Below are 25,066 nucleotides of genomic sequence, written 5' to 3'. Positions count from 1 at the left end.
CTACTGTTCTAACCTTACCTTCCTGGAAGCAAACACTGGTCTGGTCCAAAAACCTGGGTTTCTGCTGAGATGTCTTTTAATCCTGCCCTGCTAGGAGCTGCCATTCCAATGTCGTTGAGCCTACTCCTTGGATTCTAAACTCCAGCCCTGACCAAGATTCTAACACAGTGTTTGTCAAAAGTGAGGTCTTGCTGCAAGTGGATGTTTCCCAACAATGATCTTTAGAATTCCAAAGTTAATGACACTTGCAATGAATGTCCTCAATTTCCAGATTGGCCAAGGTATTACTGATAACTTACCGAAAATCCAAGTTTGCCACACCCTTGGCAGGGTCACTTCTTCATCTCCTGCTTGGCCTTGGAGACTAGATCTCTCCCTATTATCAACCTCTTCAACCCTCGGCCAGCTTAGACGTCATCACCCAGGCCTCTTCGTTATCTTTCAGCCTCTTCCCTTCTGAGGAGTTCAGGGGAACATTGCACCTCCAAGACATTCAGGAATTATTCACATTTCTGATTCTACCACTTCAGTGGGACAGTGGAGTTATAAATAGAAGTTGCCCAAGGCACCTTTTCCCCAAACTTAATATCTGAAAATGAAAATTTCTATTTCTAAATATGAAATTAAAACTTTCTGATGAATCTGTCACACTTTCCTCCTATTCTTTTATAATGGCAGCTACATAGGTTAAATTTTTTTCCATCAAAAAGCATATAATAGTTTCTACAAAGTATCAGAGAATACAGGATGAATAAATTAATCTCATCTTTAAGTCACACAAATTCTGGTAAACAAGATAATTAAGCTTGTAGTTAACAATTGCAATGGTATGGATAACATGGTGTTTCCACTCTACGTAAAGGGGCGGCACCTGTTCAAAACCCAGGTCCTTTAAAAAGTGTCTTTATCTAATCTTGCTTGTTTTAAAAAGTAAATGTATACTGAGATTTTTTTAAAAGGTAAGTAAGTAAATACAGTAAGTGAATATAATGTATGTTATAAGTAATTTGATTTAAAACTGTTTCAAATGAGGAAATATTCATGTATCGCCACACTGGCCTGTTTCCTAAGTGAAATTTTGGTCTTACTTCCCCAAAATAAATTAAATTAAATTATCCAAATAAAAATTAACTTTTGAGAGTATAATGTACATATTCTTTCCTTTCTGCTATGCTGCAGATAAATTGATATTTTCACAGTATAATTTAAACATAAGAATTGGACCTAAATTTATCTGAAAACTAATTTTAAATATCTATTAAAATACATTCAAGAGTAATATAGCAGAATAGGAAGCCACAGCTTTTTCCCCCGACAGAAATACTGATTTAACAATAATAATACCTTCATGAGAAATCCAGAATCCAGTTAAGAAGTTGCAGTACCGTAGGTGAGCATAAAGCCAAGAACAGGTGCAGTGAAATGGGCGAGAAGGTCAAGTTCATTGTATTTGTGTGAGCTCCTCCCCCAAGCCAGTAGAGCTCAGCACCGGGAGAATGTCTGGTCTTAGCTCATTACTTCTCCTTTGGAGGGAAAGAGAAGAGTGCTGTGTGCATCCAATGTGGCAGTTTTTCCAAGGGCTGTCTAGGGACTAGCTTCTGTCTCGGTTCATTTGGAGCACTGATGGAACCATAGTTCGGATGCCTGAGAGGTACTGAGAACAAAGAGGAGCAGGATGGCTTGCTGTGGCCAGCATGGCCTGACATAATTGGGAGACAGTGCACAATTCAAGGCTTCTACCTCAGGATGGAGGGAAAGAAGTGCAGTATGTGTCCAACATTCCAACTGTTCTAAGGGCTGTCCCAGGGACTGATATCTGTCTGCCAGGACTTGAGGAGCAGATAAACCTGCACACTTTGAATGCCTTGTGGACTGCGGACAACAAGGGAGAATGGAGTGGCTTGCTGCTATAGAACAAGAGAATTTGCAGTGCCATGTACAGACGCCAGCATGATCCAGAAATTAGAAACTCTTGAAAAAGAAACCTGCAAGCCTCTAATTGCTCATGAACAATCAATGTCTTAGAAGAAATCAAAAAGGAAATTAGAAAATATCTTGAGACAAATGAAAATGGAAACACAGCATACTAAAATGTATGGGATGAAGAAAAAGCTGTTCTAAGTAGGAAGATTATAACAATAAATGCCTACATTAAAAAAGAACAAAGATCTCAAATGAACAACCTAACCTTACACCTCATGGAACTGAAAATAAAGAACAAACTGAGCCCAAAGGTAGCAGAAGGAAGAAATAATTGATATTAGAGTAGAAATAAATGAAATAGGGAATAGAAAAAAATAGACAAAATTAATGAAAGTAAAAGTTGTCTTTTTGAAAATAAAATTGGCAAATATTTAGAGAGATTAAGGAAAGAGATGACAGTCAAATACATAAGATCAGAAATGAAAGAGGAGACACTGATGCCACAACTAATTACAGATGCTACAAAAATTAAAAGGATCATAAGAAAATATTATGAATAATTTTATATCAACAAACTGGATAATGTAGAAGAAATGGATAAATTCCTAGAAACATATAACCTATCAAGCTTGAATCATGAAGAAATACAAAATCTGAATGGGACAATTACTAGTAAGGAGATCAAATCAGTAACCAAAAACCTCCCAACAAAGAAAAGCCTATAACCAGATGGTTTTGCTGGCAAATTCTACCAAATATTTAAAGAAGAATTATTACCGATCTTTCTCAAACTTTTACAAAAATTGAAAAAGAACGCTCACTTTATGAGGCCAGCATTACCCTGATAGTCAAGCCAGATAAAGCCACCACAAGAAAAGAAAACAACCAAACAACAACCAGGCCAAGACTCCTAATGAACATAAATGCACAATTCCTCAAACAAAATACTAGGAAATCAAATTAATAGCACATTAAAAAGATCATACACTAGCACCAAGAGAGATTTATCCCTGAGATATAAGGATGGTTCAACACATAAATAAGAAATCAATTTGGTACACCACATTAATGGAATGAAAGATAAAAATTACATGATCCTCCCAATAAATGCAGGAAAAGCTTTTCACAAAATTCAGCTCCTTTTTATGATTAAAAAAATAAATAAATAAGCAATCGAAGAAAATTTCCTGAACATAATATAGGCCATGAAATATAAGTCCAGAGTTAATATCATACTTGATGAAAGCTGAAAGCCTTTCTCTAAGATCAAGAACAAGACAAGGATGTCCACTCTCACCATTTTGATTCAACATAGTACTTGAAACACTAGCCAGAGCAATTAAGTGAGAAAAATAAATACAAGGCATCCAAATAAGAAAGGAAGAAGTAAAATTATCTGTTCACAGATGACTTGATCTTAGTTGTAGAAAATGATAAAATTCCATAAAAAATACTATTAGAACTAACAAAAGGACTCAGCAAAGTTACAGGATAAAACATCAGCATACAAAGACCAGTTGTGTTTCTATACACTAACAGCACATAGTAAAAAAAGGAAATTAAGAAAAGAATCCCATTTACAATAGCATCAAAAAGAATAAAGTAGTTAAGAATAAATTTAACCAAGGAGTCAAAAGACTTGTACATTGAAAACTACTAAACATTACTGAGGGAATTGAAAGAAGACACAAATAAATGGAAAGACACCCCATACTTATGAAGAGGAAGACTTAGTATTGTTAAAATATAATAATGTAATATAATAATGTCGATACTACCAAAAATAATTATGAATTTAATGCAGTCCCTATCAAAATCCCAGTGGCACTGTTTTACAAAAATAGAAAAAAAGAATTCTAAATTCATATTGAACCACAAAGAACTCCAAATAGTCAAAATAATCTTGAGAAAGAAAACAAAACGAGCAACATCACACTTTCTGATTTCAAAATATATTACAAGGCTACAGCAATGGGACTGGCACAAAAACATGTCGATAAATGGAACAGAATAGGAGCACAGAAATAAACCCACACGTATATGGTCAAATGATCTTTGACAAGTGTGCCAAGACTACACTACGGGAAAACAATAATCACTTCAATGAATGATGTAGGGAAAGCTGGATATCCATATGCGAAAGAACAAAATTGGAACCTTATCTTATGCTGTACACAAAAATCAACATAAAATGAATTAAAGACTTAAGCAGAAGACCTCAAACTTGGAAACTCCTAGAAGAAAACATGGGAGGAAAGCTTCATAACATTGGTCTTCACAATGATTTCCTGAATATGACACCAAAAGCACAGGCAACAAAAGAGAAAATAGGCAAGATGCATTACATAACATTAAAAATCTTCTATACAGCAAAGGAAACAATCAACAGAGCACAAAGGCATACTATGGAATGGAAGAAAATATTTGCCAACTGTATATCTGATAACAGGTTAACATTCAAAAAATATAAGGAACTCCTACAACCCCAAGGCAAAAAAATAAATAACTCGATAGAAAAGTGGACAAAGGACTCGAATAGATATTTCTCCAAAGAAGTCATACAAAGACACTTTCAAAAATGTGCTCAGCATCACCAATCATTAGAGAAATGCAAATCAAAATCACTATTGCCATTATCAAAAAACAGAAAATTAAATATTGGTGGAGGTGTGTAGAAATTGGAATCCTTGTGCACTGTTGGTGGGAATGTAAAATGGTGTAGTCACTATGTAAAACAGTATAGAGGTTGCTCAAAAAATTAAAAATAGAACTATCATATGATCTAGAAATCCCAACTTTGGGTATTTATTCAAAAAAATTGAAATCAGGATCTCTAAGAGATATTTGCATCCCCATGTTCATTGCAGCATTATTCACAACATGCAAGATATAGAAACAACCTAAATGTCCATTGGTGGGCAAATGAATAAAGAAAATGTGGTATGTACATACAATGGAATATTATTCACCCATTAAAAGAAGGAAATCCTGTCATATGTGACAATCTAGATGAACCTTGAGGACATTATGCTAAGTGAAATAAGCCAGTCACAGGACAAATACTGTATGTTTCCACTCACATGACACATCTAAAGTATTCAAACTCCGAGAGACAGAAAGTAGAATGGTGGTTGCCAACGGCTGGGGGAGTTTGAAATGGAGAGTTACTGTTTAACAGGTATAGAATTTCAATCACACAAGTTGAAAAAGTTCTAAAGATCTGCCCTACAGCAGTGTGCTTACAGTTAAGAGTGTTGGTCTCATGTTATGTGTTTTTTTACAATTAGAAAAATGCATTCAAATTCTAGAATGCATTAGGAGTTGTGACAGCTATTGACAGTGTAATCTTCTTTTTGCTTTTACTTTAGTGTAAACCAAGGACTTTCCATTGAACTGAGCTTCGATTCTTTTAATACATACTATACAGATGTATTATATATTTATGAAGGTGTGGGTTCAAGCAAGATTTTAAGAGGTAAGTTAAAACAAATATACAATCCCTTATCAAAATGAAAATATGTGGGAAACTTTTTGGAGTGGTGTTCTCCTTTTGATTTTGAACCAAATATGGACTTGAACTTTAAATTACTGAAAGGAAAAAAACAAAACTGGTCCTCATTACACAATTAATAATTTAGTGCTCTATGTAATCAATCTTCTTAGTAATAAAATATTTCCTATTTCGCATAATCCTCTTTTAACTGATGTTTTTAAAATCATGTGGAATTTTCCAGAGAAATGCAGTTATGTCTTTGGTTACTCTGCTTTGTTTGTTATTCTCCACTAAGCAAAATTCAGACAAATACTAAAAACTATTGTTCTTTTTTTCTCTGATATTGCATGGGTTATAAACTCACAGAATCTCTTTTCCTTTTTTAATATGCACTCTGTTCCTCAGTTTATTACAGGGCTATTATTAATAAAGTAGGTAAAACAATGACTAGCAGGATGTAGGCTCAGTAAATAGTCGGTGTGAGTGTTATTGTCATTACATAACCATTTGTCTTGCGTGCATGGACACTCATGGAAGCTGAGAAGAGCGCAGGGAATGCACTAATAATATACATGAGCCCACCCCACTTTATTCCATCTGGTTCCAAAATGCATAGACCTATTCATGGTAGCCAACAAACGTAGGAGTGAAATTCCAGGAGGAAATGAAATAAGGATAAAGAAGAAAAAATGGAAATGGAGTCAAGGGAATAACTACTTTCCTTCTCACTTTGGAGGAGTAGTCAAGAGCTAAGATGAGATTGCAAGTGGCACCTGTTATTAAAGTTAATAAAATAATTACATTTATTTTAATAATTTTGGCTTTTAATTGTACCTGTGATCTATTGGATCCTATCCAACAAATGTTTTTGGTTGATTTATCGATTTGAGGAATATTTAAGTATATGATAAAAATATGTATTTTTATTGGGTGCCACTGATGTGACACGATATTGAGTGCCTTCTGTGGATATTCTTATTTCATCTTTTCAATAAACCTGCCAAGTATGCGTTACAGGAGAGGAAAATGAAATCTAAGAAGGTAATGACTGAGAGTCCACGAAGCTAGTTAGTGTTTGAGGCAAAAATCAGACCCAAAATCTCTGACTTTGAACACAGTGCATTTATTCATTGTGTTTTAAAAGATCCGAGTATAAATATAATAACAAGCATACAGAAAAGAGAGGAACTCATGGTAAGTCACATTTTCCTTAAATAAGTGGGCCAGACATTTCATACCACTTATTTCTGTAGTTGATAGACCTAGTTCCTTAAAATTATGTCAACATAAATATTTACACAAGTGGACAAATAATCCAGTTCACATAAATTTCTCCAGGGGCCAATGTGATATTGCTAATAAATTTTAGCATACATTGATCAAGTAATGCTCTCAGCATTTTAACTCGATAAATGCTCCCCCAAACCATATTATGTAGGTGCTGTTTATAATCTCTACCGATGATGAAAATTAAATTCTTAGTTATTAACTGCCTAACAGTGACAGGTGTAAGTTACCCTCATGTTGCTTTCTCTTCAAATACCTTGATTTCCCTAAATGCTATTTTCACTCATATGCTTAGATTATCAGTAATCCATAAATGAATCTTAGAATCACTAGGCATAGGGATGTGAATAATGCACAAATAATTGTTATAAAAAATACAATAGGGAAACTAAATATCCAAATAGAAAAAGAGCTATAAAAGTACGTTTAAATTATAACAAATAGGTAGTTGTTTAATTTTTACGGCCTTTTTGAAATATAAATCTATTTTAAAATTTTTTAAATTAAATATTTTAATTTTAACTTGAGAAAATATGAGAAATGGCATTGGCTGTTAAAGTAACACTTAAAAATTAAAAACAGTATCCTATTTTAAGAAAAGTAATAATATCTTACTCCAGCATCTAGCACAATGCCCGACATATTATAAAAACTCAGTATTCATTGATTTAAATTTAAATTAACAGGTTTATATATTATGGTATTATAGTAGGTAATCAATACAGACCAATAGCATTTCTCATAACTCTAAAGTTATTTTGTTTTGGGAAAAAAATCCCAATACTTTCATTCTTCATTCACAATGCCATCTTTTTCTAAATAATTTAACAAGTTTCTGTCTGTGAGAGATGCACACAAGATTTGTTTTCATTAAACACCAATTCAGAATATATATCTCAATTATTGTTATCTTTGTCACATTAAAATATATCAATATTTTAATTAAATTAGGTAAAATAAGATTATCTAGAGAGGTTGCAAAAAAATAAAAGTATCCAGTACCACAAAATAGTTCTTATCTACTTGATTAGGGGTAAGTCAGTATAAACAAATTCTAAAGGCATTTTTCAGTCCTTTTCATATACATGTAAAGCATATCTGTAAAAGTTCTCTAACTGGTAGAAAGTGCCAGAGGAAGGTGGGCATTACATAAAGAAAGATGATATAGCATGCAACAGGGTCTTCTCCAAATAATTATGGGAATTGAGGTAAATCAGAATAGACTCACAGGAGAGTTAATTCAAAAATGTTTTCTTTAAGATACAATGATAAAGGTACAATATTCAATTCAGTGACGGTAATAATTGTCAGTACTGGTATGGAAGTGGTAGAAGCTGGTGTGTGCTTATTTAATTTTTTGTTCAGAAAAATACATAGATGTTTTTATGTATCCTCAAAGAAAGACAACAAAAATAGCCTGGGTGAGCACACTGAAACTGATTTCAAGCTCCCAAACCGAGAAAATGTCTTTCTGAATGAGTAGTTGTTATGCCATTCAGTCTATCCCAATACAGGACTGCTAACATTGTGGCTTAACAGTTCAAGGCCATGTTTTTAGAATTGAAGCATACAAAAGCGTGCATCGGTATAGCCAGACACACAATAAACATAGAGGACCTTTCTGAAAGTCAACTTACCCTACAACAAAAAGAATCATATCATGGACGTGGAATTGAGTAATACATGCAAATATTATTCAAAGTAAAGCATTTTGATAAACTTTGTGCTTTTATTAGAACACTTTTTGTACACTTAGAAATACCCATTCACTCACTTCGGCTGATAGGATTACATTATATGGAATAGTCTAACAAGCACTGGCTTAAAGTGTTGGCCTTTCCGGAGACTCTCAAAAATTTTCTAATCGAAGGGCCCAGAAAAATTAAAGATTACTTCCTCATATACCTCCTCAATACCCCCATGGCATTTCTCCCATATAGATTAATTCAAAAGTTTCTTTTCTCCCCTAATAGGGGAACCTGACTATTTCTTCTCCCTGTTATCAGCACTTAGCACCATACCAAATTCATAGCGAGCACTCAATAAAATGTGTTGAATTTATCAGAACTCCTTTACAACACAAAGATGATATTCTAATGGCATAATTTCTTCTCTTATAAATTGGATAAAATAAATAGTTTTGAGCTAGAACTGTTGAATCATACTCTGTAGAAAGTCTATCATCTCTGCCCATTGCCCTCCTCCCTCCTTCCAAATTTCCCTGCATTTTAGTCATGCTTCTGTGTTTTCCTAATTCACAAAACCTATTCACCGGAACCCGTGCTGTTAGAAGATGAATGATGAGTTAATTCACATTTAAGTGTGACTGCTTGGCAAGTTTATGTAAATTAATATTCATAGAAGCATTGGGTTCTTTTTAGTAGAAGACACTGGATTTTCTTAAATAATTATTGTCTAAAAATTTATATCAGTTAGAGAAAAATCCAACCTTTAAAAATTACTAGGTAATCCTTTTTGCTTTGAACTCTAGCCCTGACTCTTTTATGTAGGAAAACTCTGTTACTCTGTTTACTCACACCTTAATTCATAGACCTAAATATTGATTAAAAGTTTCCCATGCCCTGGCGCAATGGCAGTAGTACAGAAAGCATTAAAAATTATCTCTGCGTTTTTAAGACTTACAACCCAGCTGCGGAGATGGAGAAACAACAGATAGCATTCAATGAGCATTTACTATGCACAAGTCACTGTATCACATGGAAATTACTTATTTACTCCTTATCACAAACCTTTATGGAAAGGGTTATTATATTAAAACAGAGGAAACGGAGACACAGAGGAGTCTAGAAAGACATGGAGTCAGAACTAAATCTCATGCTGACTCTGGAGTAGCCACTCTTAACCACTACCCTCTACTACCTTCCTGGATGTATAAGATACATGCCTTCCACTGGCGTTGTGGTTCTGGTACTCTAGTCAAGGAGACTTTAAGACTCTGATGAAAATTTTACAAAGTCTCTACAGATGCAAATAGTCTACTCCATTTCCAGAAGTTTGTGTGTATCTCTGAAGCATGTTAATGGACCTCAGGACATAAACGCCTGGACTATCTAGACTAGGGCAATAACATCAGACAGCACAGAGCTCCAACACAGTACAATCATCAAGGATGCCACTGAACCAGTAGCCACATTCAAATCCAACCAGAAGCCATTGTCCAAAAAAACACATTGCTATAGAAAAGAAAGCAAGAGAGAGGTAGATCGGTTTGAAGCCAATTTTTAGAATGTTCCCATCCTTTAATTGACTAGACACTTATGGCTACAAAAATTTTCAATGTGAGAATCATTTGGGCTGCACTGCTGGTGGGAGGAGTCTAAATAACCAATGCGGTTCTTCAGGAGAAAATACTGAATGAATGACACACAACGTTTTGAGGGAAAAGAGCAAGATGCGAACCAGTGCTTGCTCCTGATGCTCTCTCTTTTAGCTTCTCTTGAAATTGTCATGCATATAGCACATTTTTTGATAATTTCTACATGATAAGCACAGAATTTTCAGCAGTTCGTAGAAGTATCTTCCTTTAGAAGTCAATAAATAACAGTGGGGCTTTGTTTCCAACCTGCAATGTGGTACTTTTCATAAACCTGAATCAGATGCCCAGTTCAGATTACCAAACTAAAATGCAAACCATTGTTTCTTACTCCTTTTTTCCATTATCATTCCCACTAAGGAACCTTTTTAAACCTTTTTTCTCCTAATTGTTCCCCCAGAAAATTTCACTATTCCAAATATTCTGTATATCTGTGTATGCACTGTATGCATATCTAGGCTTTATACGCTTAAACATCAAGAATTTGGGGGCCGGCCTGCTGGCATAGTCGATAAGATCGATGCACTCTGCTTAGGCAGCCCAGGTTCATGGGTTCAGATCCTAGGCACAGACCTACACCTCTCATCAAGCCATGCTCTGGCAGTGTCCCAAATACAAAAAAGTAGAGGAAGATTGGCACAGACGTTAGCTCAGGGCCACTCTTCCTCAGGCAAAAAGAGGAAGATTGGTAACATTTATGAGCCCAGGGCCAATCTACCTCACCAAAAAAATAAAAACTAAAAATAAAATAATAAGAAATTTTTTTGTTCCTGAGAACCAATTTTTACCCCCTTGGAGGTAATATCACCCCCTTTGAGAATGTATATGCTAAATTATAAGTTTTTATAAAAGCCAATTTCATATAACAATGATGTTTGCAAATCATCATGTGAGTACTTCTTATATCTCAAGCACTATACCAACCCTTGAGAATCAAAAGCTGGAAAGGTATCTGTTACGTAGCCTAGAGTCAAGACAGAAAAGAAATAGCATCAATGTAAAATTCTGTATAAACAAATCCTTAAGTCACCTGATATTATTTTGAGGTCCTACTGTTATATGAGTAGAGAAACAAAGAAATACTCTTGTTTCTATTATTGTGACTGAGTTTAGTCCCTGTAAATGGCATGGGAAATACCTGGTAGAGCCAAACTAACTTTTAGTTTCATAACTGTCTTATCTGCATGTTTCTTAGAGGAACTTTTTAAGTAAAGAAATGCATCTTTTCTTTTTATATCTGTATATAGTGTACATATCTAATAACTAAAATAGAATATTTTTTCAAGCCATAAATATGTATAATAATTTGAAAATTTCTGATGCGTAAGAGAAGAGTCCTTTCAATTAAAACAGTTAACCACAGAACTAATGTTTTTAGTTAAGTGAGTGATATCAGCTGGATTGACTGACCTATCAATCAATAAATCAATGGATGGATGGATGGATGGATTTATTGATAAGTGGTTGAATAGATAGATATGTACATATAATAGTCATTCATTTTCTTTTGTAGCTTCTCTCTGGGAAACCAGTCCTGGAATAATTAGGATTTTTTCCAACCAAGTTACTGCCACCTTTCTTATAGAATCTGATGAAAATGATTATATTGGCTTTAATGCAACGTACACTGCATTTAACAGCACAGAGCTTAACAGTGAGTATTGTTTATTCTTTAGCCTTTGTCTCGTCAGATGCTTTAGTATTGCAATGGAATTTTAAAAGTAGCAGAACCTAAAATTTTAGAACAAGATCATAATCTGTTTCATTATGCAAGTTCTGTAATGAATATCTCTTATGTATACTGCTCTCTGCTTGATACTGGGAAAGAAATGAGAAATTATAAAATAATTCATGTCCTTCAAAAGAATCAAGTAACCAATTTGAGAAAAGATATAAGTCAGCATAACAGTTAAATTTTATAAACTACAAATAAATATCCAAAGTAAAAAATTAGCATAAAACTGACTCTCTCAATACTCCACATTAACTTAATTTTGACCTAAGTGTTAAAGTTAACAATGGGCGGAAAGAAATATATGGGACAAAGTTTCTAGGGGTAAACCAATGAAGATAAGATGTAAAACTGAAGAACCAGAGGCTTGTCTTTGCTGAAGACCTCAGGGGGGTATAAGAAACATTTTACATTAATACAGTCGGCAACAAAATAGGTGTTTTTGACTAAATGGAATGAAGCAGAGGTAAGACGAGTAAAAACAAAGATGTGTGTGACACTTAATTATAAGCTGTATAAGGTTAGATTATTTTCGATGCAAACTATTATAACTAGTCACATTGTGGACTAAATTTGAAATGTTTTCTCTCTTTTTTTTTAAATTCACAGATTATGAGAAAATTAACTGTGATTTTGAAGACGGCTTTTGTTTCTGGGTCCAGGATCTAAACGATGACAATGAATGGGAAAGGGTTCAGGGAAGCACCTTTCCTCCTTTCACTGGACCAGATTTTGACCACACTTATGGCAATGTTTCAGGTATAATTCATATTTAATTCATAAACCAAAAGGAAAGTGATGTGTGTTGTCCTGCAGTTTAAAGTGAGCTGTATTAAATGCAAGACACTCTTTTCAGATTTTCTTCTTTTAAAATCATGGACTAATAAATGCATTTAAATGAAAATGGTGTTCAAATAGGTAAGTAAAAGACAGTGTTTAAAAATTTATATATTCTTTTACCCTATATATGTACAAAATGTTGAAAAGTACTCAGAGGCCATTAGAGACGAGGAGACTTGAGTTGTGGGCCTAGATCCAGCTCTTATTATTAACTAAGTGGGCCTGTGGGAGGTAATTAACTTTTCTGAACTTTGGTCTACTTTGCGTTAATTTCAGTTTCCAATTGTTCCTTGCTAGTGTATAAAAATACAATCGATTTTTGCATATGAATTTTGTACCCTGTAGACTTGTTGAACTTTATTAGTGCTAATACTTTTTAATAATTCCTTAGAATTTTCAATATCCAAGATCACATCATCTTGAAATAGAGATAGATTTAGTTCTGAGAAGCTGTCTTAGTCCCTTCGTGCTGCTGTAAAAGAATACAATAGATTTGTTGGCTTAAACAACTGACATTTGTTTCTAACAGTTCTGAAGGCTAGAAATCCAAGGTCAGGGTGCCAGAATGGTCGGGTTCTGCTGAGAACCCTCCTCCTGGTTTGAAGACAGCTGTCTTCTCGCTGTATCCTCACATAGCAGAGAGACAGGGGTAATGAGGGGAGAGGGAGAGAGAAAGAAAGCTTTTTCCCAGTCTATTCCTAAAGGTCATTAATCCCATCATGATTGCTCCATTCTCATGACTTAATTACCTCCCGAAGGCTTCATCTCCAAATACCACAACATTGGGGATTAGAGTTTCAACATATGAATGTGGGACAGACACAATCATTCAGTCCACAGCAGATGGTTGTGAAAGATTCTGATTCAACCATTCAGTCCACAGCAGAAAGATGTGAAAGAGCTGATTCTAAGGCACAGTCCTACGAGAAGAGTTGTGGTTTGAAATTACATTTTTCATATAAATGGGATATTAGAGTTGGACTTCAGGTGGAAACATTAACATTGGAGGCAATAATATCTGACTGAGAAGACCAGGAATCATGGGGAATTATCAGAAGATAAGGAACTCATAGAGGGAAAACACTCATGAACACCTTGGAAGCATGTATCATAATACCCAATGTAATCACTGCGTAGAGAGTTACAGATCTAGAAATAATGTGCATAGAGAGTTACAGATCTAGAAATAATGTGTGTAGAGAATTACAGATCTAGAAATAATGTGGATCTTACAAAGTAAGGAAAATTACAAAAAGGACAGAATGGAAATTTGTGCATTTAGATCATTTTCTTAGACAAAATCCATCCTACAATATGACTCGTTGATAGGTTACTGATGAGAATATGATTCTATTCAAAAGGCACATATTAAAATCTTCCTCTTACCAGGCGTGGTTCTAGGTCTTGAGGACGCAGATCATATATTATCACTTCTAGGAAGTCTGTCCAGAACTCCAGGTTGTAACTTTCCTTTCCTTTAAGCATTATAAGCACCCCTTTTATTTATCTTATCATGTAGCATTATATTTCCTTCCTTACTTATTTTTTTTCCACCACAGTGTTCTCTTCATGAACAAGAACCTTGTCTTTTCATCTTTGAATTCTTAGTGCATTCTCAGTGACTGAATCTAACTAACATGTAAAATTATTTTTGAATATATGAATGAATATCTACAACTTTGAATCAATAAGCCATTTCTGAATAAGTGAGTTACTGGCTGAATGAAATTGTTTATAATGTAAAAACAATCTGAGCACATGTGCATTATAATTTATTATTAATGGCCACTTCTATTAGAAAAATCAATAGTCTCATTTTTATAACCAGAAAAGTAAATGACTGATTTAATGTCAATTGTGAATGACATCTGGTAAGAAGACATTGAAGAGTTAATTTTTTCAGAGTAGAAATGTACCTGGTTAATCCTGGTTCTTTAGACAATGGCATCTCTAGAATAACAAAATATGGTTCATCATACTATTTCAACTTGGTCAAAATATTTATTACTAAAAACTACTTTTAATCTAGTTCCATAGTCATCACTAAAAGCTCCATTCAAGTTATTCTTTCACTCCTTGATTCAAGAAGTATTTTGATCCCCAGGCTCTATTCAAGGCCCTCAGAATATATCTGTAAAAAATATGTCAGATTTTCTGCTTTCATGCAACACATATTTTAGGGGAAAAAACAGAAAATAAGCAATAAATATGATAAGTAATGACATTTTCAGTGTGTGTTAAATGTAAATGCATACTCTGGGAAAATATAGAGCTTCGTGAGGGCAATAGGAAGGGCAGGTGTTGAGGTGCTGTTGCAAATTAAAAGGGGATCAGATTAGGGCTTATTGGAGAAGTAACATTTGAATCAAAACTTTAAGGAGTTGAAAGAAGTAGACATATGGATTGTTCCAGACAGAGGGAACAAGCAGAGCAAAGGCTCTAAACTGGGCATACTTGAAGAAAAGTCAGGAAGCCAGGATTGCTGGAGTGCAGTAAATAGCCCCATTAGTGTCCAGGTAATAACGGAATTTCTACGGCTTTGGCTTTTTTTCTCAGTGAAATCAGGGGCTATTGGAGGTTCTTGAGCATAGGAGTGATGGGATTCACACTGACTGGTGGATGTTTGTGGATGGGCAAGAGTGTAGTCAGGGAGACCAGTGGAAGGCTATCGCCCAACCCAGAGAAGAGATCATGGGACTCTCAGATCAGTGGGAGCAATGTGGTGAAAAGGTCAGATTCTGAATATAATCTGAAGGTAAACAGGATCCTGTTAAATTAGTTACCACGGTGGACCTATGGACAAAAATGTGCACTGTGTAGATGGCCAATCGCATTAGACCAGACATGTTTAGTATTAGAAATTATGACACATATAGTCTCATACATAATTATTCTTCTTTGAATAAATTACTTTTCATGGCCTGATCCTCTATGGATAAATTAGTAATCTGCACAGCTGAAGACTAACCCATAAGTGATAATGACCTCAACCCTCGAAAGAAGCCTGGCTTAAAACAGTCAAATAATTTGACCACTTTCTTCCTTTATTGAAATAAAAAAATGTCCCTACCATATTTGGACAAGAGTAGTTAGAGGAGAGTGCAGAAAGCATTTATATCCATTGACTATGACAGATACCTTTTATGTAGTTGAGATCTTTGATGTTCAAATTATCATTTTTCTACTTTTATGTCATCATAATAAGAGATAAAATAATTCCACTGATATTTGAAGAATATAAGTACATTACAGGAGAAAAATGGTTTCAGCTTGCCAACAGATTAAATAACTGAAGAAATAAGATGAAACTGACCAAAGTAAAACAGGTCGAATGTCAGGTAGAGGTTTTAAATAGTTGGGTCGGAAATAGAGTCTCGGGAGAAAGTCGTGTGGCAGGAGTTATTTCAAATGAGACAAGTCAGAGCAGTTCACAGCCCACCAGAGGCAGCGGTGTAATGAGAATGGATGATAGGACTTCATAGGTCCTCTCCAACTCTCATACCAGTGATTTCATAATCTAACGGTCCTTCCCCCCCGAGGGGCATTTTTCTTCCAACCTGCTTTTTTATGTGTCAGATCATCCTCCCTCTGAAACGGACGAGAATTAAATCTCTCCCGCTGTTCCTCTTATCCATGCAGGGGATTTTTTGTTCTTTGCCTTCATTTTAAATGACTGGAAAGTCTAAATGAAACAGATAAACTTTGAATTAACATTGCTTTAGGGAAGAACATCTAAGCCCCTTCATTTTTTGAGTTCTTCTGAAGAACTCTCTCCTGGTGGAGCACCAGCTCCTAAATCTCTGCGCTGTCAAAGCTCAGAGCTCCTCTGTACCTCATTAGAAGCAAAGGGAATTGGTAGAGATGATGACGCTGATGCTGGGCAGCATCTTTGGGCGCTCAGAAGTGGCCCATTTGTTCATAATAATCGGGGAAAATGAATTTAGTAACATGTGCAGACTTCAGAAATGTAGAGGTCACCGAAGAACTAGACAGACCAAAGGAAGTGCTTCATTGTTGGCCTTTCTCAATGAAAACCTAATTGTTTCTAAAGTTTGGAGATTAGCACAGTGCAGTAGGAAAGAGCATTATAATAGAGACCCTGAAGTCCTAGCTGGGTTTCAATCTCAGCTCTGCCATTTAGGCAAGTTATCTATCCTCTCTCTCTCTCTCTGCCTCACTTCCCTCATCTGGCAAGTGGAGTTGATGATAATTAACCTGACTTTAGAGGCATATTATGAACATTAAATTGATTATTATGTTTAAAAACAACAGAAAAATGGCTGCCACACGAAAAATGTTATGTAAAAGTTAGGTGTTAGGGGCCAGCCTGGCAGCGTAGTGGTTAGGTTTGCCTGCTCCACTTTGGAGGACAGGGTTTGCTGGGCTGGATCCTGGGAGTGGACCTACACACCACTCATCAGGCCATGCTGTGGTGGCATCTCACATAGAAGAATTAGAAGACTTACAATTAAGATATACAACCATGTACTAGGGCTTTGGTAGAGAAAAAAGAGGAAGATTGGCAATAGATGTTAGCTCAGGGCCAATGTTCCTCACCAAAAAACAGCATATCTTTAAGAAGTTAGGTATTGGGGCTGGCCCAGGGTGGCAGCAGTTAAGTTCGCACGTTCTGCTTTGGAGGCCCAGGGTTCGCCAGTTCAGATCCCGGTGCGGACATGGCATCGCTTGTCAAGCCATGCTGTGGCAGGCGTCCCACGTATAAAGTAGAGGAAGATGAGCACAGATGATAGCTCAGGGCCAGTATTCCTCAGCAAAAAGAGGAGGATTGGTGGCAGATGTTAGCTCAGGGCTAAACTTCCTCAAAAAAGAAAAAAGTTAGGTATGATAACTAGTTTTCTTTTCATGCCACGAAAGTATTCAACAGACACAAATCGGCTGTGGTATTATTCTAAGTAGTATGCTGGGGAGGAAAATAGTTGGATTGCTCAATTTTCAAACGTTTGTTAAGTCTTTTAGATATCTACGTTTCATTTAGCATGCAAACTTTCATAAAATAAGTATAATGTTAGTGCTTTCAAAGTAATACCATCTTTACTTCCATATGTTTCCCATGATGTTGAATTTTAAAGAATAATATTTCTTTCTAGCATTAATAGAATCTGACTGAATTTGGACCATTCTCCAGTTTAAAACTTTCAATATTTATCTACTAGATTCAGTTGATTTTACATATGCAGTCACAACTTACAAAGTTATTTAAATCAGTCTGTTTTCTTCTTGTGAGAGATCTCTGAGTTTGCAGAAAATTCTGCCTTCTTTCCAGTTGCTGCTGTCTCTACATTAGTATCAGGACATGTCCAGCAGTTTTTTTCTTTAATTTAAGTGTTGGGTTGGAGGAGGTTATGTTCAGTTCGTGGAGAAATAAGCCGAAAAAAGGGATAGAAGGTAGTTGTAATAAAATCCTAGTGGCTTAGGGAAGAGAGCCACTGTGTGCTTAATTAGCAAAAGGTATTCAATTTTCGGGCTCTTAAGCTGACTTTGATGTCAATTCCAAGAGTTCTCAAACACGTTTCAAGAAAGTTGAAGGATTTTAAAATACATTGTCATTTGACCATATAAATTCCCAAGTGGTTGTGGAAAATATCCATTTAATCATTCCTTCTGTGTATTATATTAATAAATTTAAAAGTGTAAAAGCAAGTCAAATTAGTGTAACATGAATTTAACAAACAACACTCAGTTAATCCATAGAGAGAATTCAAAAATATACCTAGTGCCTTTCTTTTTCCCAAAGTTCTAGCAAGTTTAAAAAGTCACATATGAACATAAATATAATAGACAACAGAATTTATAAGTGACATCAGGGAAGTACACGTGCAACTGAGAATTCAAAAGAAGGGGTGGTCACATCCGATTGGGAAGACCAAGAGAAGCTTTCCAAAGGAGATGGCAATTTGAATTAAATAACCTCAAAGAATTAGCAGGATTTGACAGGTACAATGTGAAGGGAAAGTGGAAAGACAGGAAAATAGAAAAAAAAAAAAAGACCCCAAAAGTTATAAAATTTCTGAATACTGAAAAATTAAAATAACCTAATTTTGTAGAAGTGCCGCATGTAAATAGGTGGATTATAAGAACTACAGCTGCAAAGTGATATTAAAGTCATAGTACAGACATCAGAGTGATTTGTACTTGGTTTAGCAGGAAATAGAGATGGGAAAAGGGTTGAAGCCAGCCCTGGTGGTCTAGTGGTTAAGATTCAGTGCTCTCACCGCCGAGGCCTGGATCTATTTCCTAGTCATGGAGCACACTTCGTGCTCATATTATGTAATATGAGCCCATATCATATAATAGCAGCTAACTAGAAATACTTCTGAATAGGTTAATCATTTCAGTACTTATTCATGGCATTCAGTGTTATTTTAATTATTTCCTCTCCGCCTATATTCTGAGCAACTAAAAGTAAGGTCAACTCCAAAGGGTTATGGAGTTGGGCATGTAGAGATTGGATATTTTTTATTAGGTTGAATGATTGAGCACTAACTATATAGCTAAAATAAGTAATCCTGAAATATTACAGCATTATATAAAATCTAAGTAATGTGTTAAAAATATTTATTAATGAATAATATTAAAAATGCATTCATTTCCATTTTACGTTTTGTAATGTAAAACCAATGAATGTGCATATGCTACATTTATTAAGATATTTGATCATGATTTCACCTTGATAAAATACTCATTTATTCTGAATAATCTTTGCCTCACTGATTTAAATATGCAGTGATGTATCTATTGGCATTTCCACCAGCACTTTTATTTATATCTTCTTACTCTGTGGGTTATAAATGAATGAGTTTGAATTTTATATGCAGCATTGCCTATAAAGTATTCCATTGGAAAGAACAGGAGAGAAGATGCTTGATTTTAAATAAACACTAAATTTTAGCACTTCATAAAGAATTATATTCAAATAAAATTAGATTTACCCAATATTTCATTTGCTTCATATTATGTTTTGTTACATGATTCCTGGTTTTTGTTATAATATATGAAGTGAAAACACAAAATAAATTTAAATTATAATAATTCCAGACCAGAGAGCACTTTGTGCGGTGGCTTGGGTTATTTAGAAAGATTTTATGTAGATTTGCATGCTACCTGCTCCTATGTGATAGGATTAGTTATCATTCAAAGGAATATGAAAGATGAAACCATAATGGTAGAAAATCAGGTAGCTTTTTATGTAAAGAAATGCAGTATAGTCGATGGAATAAAAACTGACAGTCTTTGAAACTCTTATCTTTGCCTTCAGATTTGTATTTGAATACTTGCATATACCATGAGTTAGGCAACCAGCATATCTAAATACCCTCACGAACTGAGTGTCTCTAAAGAAGTGAATTAATCAAAACATCTAGTAAATGAGAATTATTGTGGTATTTGGGTATGATAATATGATGAAACAATCATGTGGACTCATAATAAGTAAGAATTTGATATATCCTTAGTAATATTCCGGTTCAAGGCTCTTTTTTTATGAATTGAGAGGTCCCAAGCTGAGAAGTAATTTTCCTAAATAGCAATTTGTTTTGGCAGAGATAGTGCCTTCCGGGTTCCTGTCTTACCACCTTTTCACTGTACCTCGATATGTTTCCTTATATTTTCATCTTAAAGTTGTTCTTTTCTGATTTTGAATGGTATATTCACAATGAAAATGCTAATATTTAAGTGAAGTAAAAGTTTTTTGTTGTTTTTACAGGATTTTACATTTCCACCCCGACTGGACCAGGAGGGAGACGAGAAAGAGTAGGACTTTTAAGTCTCCCTTTAGATCCTACTTTGGAACCAGTCTGCCTTAGTTTCTGGTATGTTGTAGATACATGTTAAATATCGTATTATTTAAGGAGTAACATTGCCTTTCTCACAGTGCCAGGCTCAGCTTTCACTAAGATGTTGTCCCAAGTTTTAATACATTTAGCGTTACTTTTCCAATTGATAAAGTAAAGTACAGTCATTTGTCACCTAAGACAAGGATATGTTCTAAGAAATGCATCAGTTAGGCAATTTTGTCATTTTGTGAACATCATACAGTGTACTTACACAAACCTAGGTGGTATAGTCTACTATAGATGTAGGCTGTATGCACTAATCTTACGAGTCCACCATCATGTATGTGGTCCATCCTTGACCAACAAAACCTTGTTATGTGGTACATGACTGTAGTAAAATGCTGGGTGACTGCCTGTGCCTTCTCTAGCAAGTCCCTCATGCAAGGGAAAAGGAGGCATATCAAAGGCAGTAAAGGATTTAGAAGAACCTTAAAATGCGTTTATTCTAACGTTGTAGGAATGCAATCATTTTTGCTTGTTTCCAAACCAGGTATTACATGTATGGTGAAAATGTCTATAAGTTAAGCATTAATATCAGCAGTGACCAAAACATGGAGAAGATGATTTTCCAAAAGGAAGGAAATTATGGAGAAACATGGAATTATGGACAAGTAACTTTAAATGAAACTGTGGAATTTAAGGTTGGCAAAATACTTTGTTATTTATAGTCATGTATTTGTATTCTAAAAATGATGATACAATTAGAGTTTATGATATATGGTGAAAAAAATTATTTTCTGAATATAGCCAAGTCGCTTTCTCTACTTTCCTAATCTACTTCCTTTTTTTTTGTCTTTGAGTGCCTCTATTTTCATTTATTCATTGACTTATTAAAAACCACTTATGGAATAACAATTTACTACATGAAAGTACACTTATAATGAGCCATAAAATCCATAGAAACCTTGCAGGATATTTCAGCTTTATTGAGCAACTTTCTAGCACAAGCCACCATGTCTTCCCATGTCCCCTGCCTAACTAGGACTTCCAACATTTTACAAATACCACCTGGATCAACCCCATACATTTCTAGGAAATTATCTGCTCCTCTTAGAACGTCCATGTCCACAAGTATCCATCTACCCTGCCCCATTCTAACTTAATCTCCATATATTTCCTTTAGAAACAAATTCTATAAGATGTATCATTGGAAGTCTCTGATCATTTATTTCACATTAGGGGGAATTAATTTTTTAGGTAACAGCTTAATGTGTTCTCTTCCTAAGAGTGATTGCAATTGAAATCTAGGATAATATAAGCTAATAGTTTGACCAAATTAACAATATTTTAATTGGATAATTTCAGACAAGAGAGTATAAACTTTCAGAAGATGCGTATTTGGATAGACATTGTCTTCAGTGAAGGCTTTAGCTCTTTCTCATGACTTGCTGTAAGGCAGGCAGTAATCAATGACCGTCATCTGTATTTCTCCCACCTTTCTTTCTTTCCTTCCTTCCTTTTTCCCTTTTTTTCTTCTGATTCTATCCTTCAATTCTGTGAAGTTTTCTTCTCCATCTTCGTTTTTGATAATTCAAGGGAAGGTAAAGGAAAATGGAATGTTAAGAGAACAGAGATGACAGAAGCAGGGAAATTAGTATTACAGTGGCCAAATCTGGCTCAACTCACTGAAGTTTTTTCTAAAGTAATAAAATTGCATCCACTTTTTCAAAGTTAGCTCATCAGGCAGAGTGAAAGTGTTGAGTTCTAGAAATATTTGCACCTTGGCTTTGCCACTTTGTTGAGAAATCTTGAACAAGTGACTTTAGTGTCTTTGAAATTCCGCTTGGGCATACATGAAAGGGAGAAAATAATCCTGATTTGGAATAGTGCTTACCATGAAGTGGGTGGAATGAATGAACAAATGAGTGAATGGATGACTATAGAGTAATGTGGGAAAAATTAAATGAGATAATGTGTAAATGTGCCTAGCGTAGCAAATAGCCTAGAGCAGGTATTTAGTTTATGTCTTTCCTCTCCTACAGAACAGAGGATCCACGAAAATCCAGCTAAAATGCCCACTGTCCCTAAGAATTTACTATGTTTCATTTGACCACAGGACCTTTCTCCCAAGCCTGGGTCTGCGTCCTCTGCACATCACCCTCACAAGAATCTCACCCAGCTCCCTGGGTGAACTGTTCCAGCTGGCCCCAAATGATCATATCATACTCATATTTTCTCTTGTTCCCTTCTTCTCCCAGTTAAATTATCTAATCAGTCTGTCTTCCCTTCAGGGGTTATATGCTCTAAGAAGGCAGACAGCTACCTGTATTTCTAATATTATTGAGAGAAGAATCTGGGAAAAGGTTGCTCTCCCTGCCAGATGGTGTGTATGCATCCCAGAGTACAATGGAGTATGACAATATAGTGAAAGAGAAAGACCTAGAGAGAGAGTAACTGTGACAATATTGTCTAACTCAGAAGGAAGACACTTACGAAAATTTAGACTAGTATGAACATATAGTAAGAGAGTTAGGTTCAGCAGAAGGACCTTGAAAAGCATGATCCAGCAATGTTTCCCTATGCATTAACTTGTCCTCCTGTATTTGGAGATGGCAATGTTGATTCTCCGGAGACTGTTGGGCCACAAGAAGAATCAAGTCAGAGAAGATTAGAGGAGAATCATTTCATATGCCTCTCTGAATTACAGGTTGCTTTTAATGCTTTTAAGAACCAGCTCCTGAGCGACATAGCATTGGATGACATTAGCCTAACAAATGGGATTTGCAATGTGAGTCTTTATCCAGAACCAACTTTGGTCCCAACTCCTCCACCAGAACTTCCTAGTAAGTAACCTTAGCGTGCATTTTCCCTAATTAAGTCATTAATATTATCAGGTAGGTCTTTATTTGGCTCACTTTTTGTTTCTGCCAAATATTATTTTTTCACTGAAAATCAAAGACTTTAAAATATAAGTAAAATTGAAGCCAGCAAAATATTATATGTTATACATGAATTCACAAAGAAAATCACTTAGTACTTTGCTATGCATCATATTTATGATAATTTTAGTATCTTTTCATTTTTAAAAATAATGCAGATACTGATTTCCATTTTGTTTTCACTAGAATACAAACTAACGCTGTACTGACAGTGTGGCATGGCCTATAGTCTTTTGGGAAGCAGCCTTAAGAATCTCATAGCCTCCTTAAGGAGTGATGTTAGGCTCTCAGGAGGAGTTTGATTAAATTTGAAACCTACTGAGCCCATTTCCAGAATAATTTGATAGTAATGATTGGGCCTGGACTTTGAATATACAGACCTGGATCACACAAAATATTTTATCCTGAAATGGTGCATTTGTGAGGTCTTGCAATGTGCTCCCCTCATGGAGCCACTAATGAGCTGCAGTTGAGCAGCGACCGGCTTTCCGGGTCCTACGGGATCTGGGATCTTTAACTCAAAAGAATAAAATAGAGCCTGTGTCTACCTGTGCTCTTGAGTCAAAATGGAAACACCACATTTCAGAAGTAAAAGTGACATTACCATTTATTTTATCCGTGTCAAAGGAGATAATGACTTCATACCACTTTCAGACTATGGGATTTCACAGAAAAAAACCAGCCTATAATGATAAATGTTATCAAACACCTATTGTCCTTCTATTGGGATGTTTTCACTACATTGTAGTTTTGATGCAAAAACATCCCATTTGTTTTTGGATTATGTTGCTTGGAAGCTGATCTAGCTCTACAGGTTTGCTTGTGTCAAACCTTCTGGATGTTTTTGTTCTGTTGTGGATCTGAACCCACAAACAGAGCACTTTTTCAATTCCCCATTTCCTTCCAAGCACACCTGAAACTTCTCCCATGTTCACGTCAGCAAATCAATTTGTTGGACCTATTCAAATTTGGTTTTATTTCCAAAACTATATATTTTCCTGCTTCCAATCCTTAAGCTAAAAAATAAAAGCAGACTTTTCAGCTGAGTGGCTTAAACAACTCAAAAGCTCTAAAGATAAATGACTGGTGTTTGAGAACATGCAACAAATGAGCTGCCGTTAGGATGAGGATAGAATTATATTGTCATATTGGTGCCATATTGAATGTGTACTTACAGCCAACCAAAAGGTTTATATAATTTTATAATTAGCATCTTGTGTATTAACATGTTTAGATGTTTATATGGGTTATACATAAATTCCTCAAGATTTCAAACGTTCATTCAAATTTTATAGATATCTAGTATGTACAAAGCACTGCATAAGAAATGTAAGATGTGGCGATAATCATTGACACGTGGAAAAATAAATAAATATAATGCATATAAATAAATACTAAAAGCAATATACAACTATATGCCCCTAAAAATAATAAATGAGAGAAGTAAGTGACAGAGGACTTGGAAGAAGAGAGCATGAACTAGAGAAAGCTTTAAGGCAATGTTAAGATTAAGCGACAGAATGACGCTCATAAAATTGAAACAAAAGCAGGAAAGTACTGAACATTCTCGTGTAATAGTGGCCACGAAACTGTGGCAAGAACTGAATTTCTTAAGATCAAACTCTGAGTCTAATTCACTTTGCTTTGCCCGTGTCTTACTGGTTCTTAACATCATATAAATGGATGATCAATGAACATTGTTAGATACGAACTAAGCCTCTATCT

At 35.2% G+C, this 25,066-nt stretch overlaps 1 protein-coding gene across 2 annotated transcripts in view; it reads left to right on the top strand.

Annotated features, from left to right (window-relative positions):
• TMPRSS15 (transmembrane serine protease 15) overlaps positions 1 to 25,066 on the top strand; it is a 117,386-nt gene that overhangs the window by 33,344 nt on the left and 58,976 nt on the right. For both annotated transcript variants that reach the window (XM_070488730.1, XM_070488729.1), the window contains exons 9-14: positions 5,292 to 5,398; positions 11,551 to 11,691; positions 12,379 to 12,528; positions 20,333 to 20,438; positions 20,953 to 21,103; positions 23,110 to 23,245. In XM_070488730.1, coding sequence (XP_070344831.1) covers positions 5,292 to 5,398; positions 11,551 to 11,691; positions 12,379 to 12,528; positions 20,333 to 20,438; positions 20,953 to 21,103; positions 23,110 to 23,245 — 791 coding nt within the window. The remainder of the gene's footprint in view (positions 1 to 5,291; positions 5,399 to 11,550; positions 11,692 to 12,378; positions 12,529 to 20,332; positions 20,439 to 20,952; positions 21,104 to 23,109; positions 23,246 to 25,066) is intronic.

This window comes from Equus asinus, chromosome 18, assembly GCF_041296235.1.
Source record: "Equus asinus isolate D_3611 breed Donkey chromosome 18, EquAss-T2T_v2, whole genome shotgun sequence".
NCBI classification, from domain to species: domain Eukaryota; kingdom Metazoa; phylum Chordata; class Mammalia; order Perissodactyla; family Equidae; genus Equus; species Equus asinus.
The sequence above is the reverse complement of the archived record's forward strand: the minus strand, read 5'-3'. Positions and strand labels throughout refer to the sequence as shown.